General features: G+C 44.8%; 1 protein-coding gene across 1 annotated transcript in view; it reads left to right on the top strand.

The window, feature by feature from the left end:
- LOC116556599 (putative protein FAM47D) overlaps positions 1 to 1632 on the top strand; it is a 2677-nt gene extending 1045 nt beyond the window's left edge. Inside the window, exon 2 of the mRNA XM_032285844.1 lies at positions 97 to 1632. Within this exon, the coding sequence (XP_032141735.1) occupies positions 97 to 1374 (1278 nt within the window). The 3' untranslated portion in view covers positions 1375 to 1632. The remainder of the gene's footprint in view (positions 1 to 96) is intronic.
- The last annotated feature ends 596 nt before the right edge of the window (positions 1633 to 2228 follow it).

Raw genomic sequence — 2228 nt, 5'->3', positions numbered from 1 at the left:
GTCCACCCAGAGCCTCCCAAAACTCGTCGGAAGTCCAGTCTCCGCCCGGAGCCTCCTGAGACTGGAGTGTCTCATGTCCACCCAGAGGCTCCCAAGAGTCGTCGATCGTCCAGTCTCCGCCCAGAACCCCCCAAGACTGGAGTGTCTCATGTCCAACCAGAGCCTCCCAAGACTCGGGGGTCCATTTCTAGCCCGGAACCTCCCGACACTAGTGTGGTGTCCAATCTCCTACTAGACATACTGAAACTGCTGGATTCCCAGAAGGAGCTGAAGGACGTATGGGCTCGTTGTGAGGCCCGGGTGAAGGCAAGCGAGAAACCCGCCCAGTCTGATAAATACCTTTCTGCAGAAGTCATCCAGCAGCTTCCCGAGGTTTTCCTGCTTCCCGAGATTCACTTATCGAATCTCCGCGTAGAGTCTCTCAAGACTCGTCGGGGGTCCCGTCTCCGCCCGGGGCATCCGAAGACTCGTCGGGTGTCCCGTCTCCGCTCCGAGCATCTGAAGACTCGTCTGGGGTCCCGTCTCCACCCGGAGCCTCCCAAGACTCGTCGGACGTCCATTCTCCACCCGGAACCCCCCAAGACTCATCGGGGGTCCAGTCTCCACCCAGAGCCTCCCAAGACTCGTCGCAGGTCCAGTCTCCGTCCAGAGCCTCCCAAGACTGAAGTGTCTCATCTCCACCCAGAGCCTCCCAAAGCTCCAGTGTCCGAACAATTATCGGAGCCTCCCAATATTCGAACGTGCTTTCTAAACGCACTGTTTCCGGAAGATAGCACAAGGAAGGGTTCTCCTAAATTTAGATACACATCGGAAGAACTCCGTGACTTCTTCAAGTGGACTGAAGAAATGGGAGCTGATGAAGAATCCATCAGGGATCTCTTTGATTTTACCCCCGAGTGCAAACCAACCTGTTACGACCTAAAGCTGAAGAAGATAAACGAGTGTTACTCAGAACTGAAGTACAGCATGGAGCTAAGTGAAAAGGATGAGGTCAAATTCTTCTTACAGGAACAAGTCTGGAACAGGAAAACACCAAAAGCACCCAATTCTTTTACTGCGCAGCCTGTGAAGATGAGGTATGGAGCATGGTACCTCAAGCCTAAGTTGTGGAGAAAGCTAAGAAGTGATGAACCTTTAATTGACCCCAAGCTGTTACTTAAAAAGCCTCATAAACCCGACATTCTTGACGAACTTTACGGACCGATCGCCTTTAAGGATTTCATTCTAAGCAAGGGCTACAAAATGCCTGGCGTCATTGAAAAGCTGTTTACCAGGATGGGATGGAAATATGACACTGTTAAGACTCCTATGGAACGTGTAACAAAATATTTCAAGTACAAGCCAGAGGACACAAATGTATCGGAAGAAAATTAGATGGTTTTCAATGGGGTATTTCTTGCTCTCATTTTAAACATCAATCAAAATTTATGATGACTGGCCTGGTAAGTGTACAACTTTGGCAACATCTGTAAATTCAGTATCTAATGTTTATACACATTTCTTAATCACCTGCTTTGGCTTCATTATTTCATATATTTTATCAATTATCTGATTAATATCACTGTGAATATTACATCATAATGTCAATTATTTGTAAAAATACATAAAACCAGAAACAAAAGAATTATCCTTAAACAGAGAAACGGGGTCAGGCACATAACCCTCCCTGCTTTTGGATGCATAGGTGTGCCTATCACTTAAGCCCAGGAGTTCCAGACCAGCCTGTGCAACATGCTGAAACCTGGTCTTTACAAAAAAAAATGCAAAAATTAGCCAGGTGTGGTGGTGTGCATCTATAGTCCCAGTTACCCAGGGGGGGCTGAGGTGGGAGGATTGCTTCAGCCCAGGAGGTGGACACTGCAGTAAGCCATGATCCTGCTACTGCACTCCTGTCTGGGTGACAGAGCAAGATGCCATCTCACAAAAAAAAAAAAAAAAAAAAAAAAAAAAACAAATATGCTGAGTAAAAGAAGAATTGTATAACTCTTCTTATATTAAAATTGTAGTGAAATAATTATGACAATTATTTTGTTTACCAAAAATTTGAGTCTATAACCAAAATAATGTTAATACTTTTTAATATTAAAATTGTTATCTTCCTCTTTGGGATGCCATCCAACCCCCAAAAACAAGTTTGAAAACTATGAAAATCATAATGAAACTTGAGTTATGCCATTATATCTCTCAATTGAATGTTTGCGAATTTTCATCATGTTCATAAACCTTCA

Source organism: Sapajus apella, unplaced genomic scaffold (genome assembly GCF_009761245.1).
Source record: "Sapajus apella isolate SASKATOON/1434 unplaced genomic scaffold, GSC_monkey_1.0 scaffold17, whole genome shotgun sequence".
Classification (NCBI taxonomy): Eukaryota; Metazoa; Chordata; class Mammalia; order Primates; family Cebidae; genus Sapajus; species Sapajus apella.
Note: the sequence above shows the minus strand (reverse complement) of the source record. Positions and strands in the feature narration are given on the sequence as shown.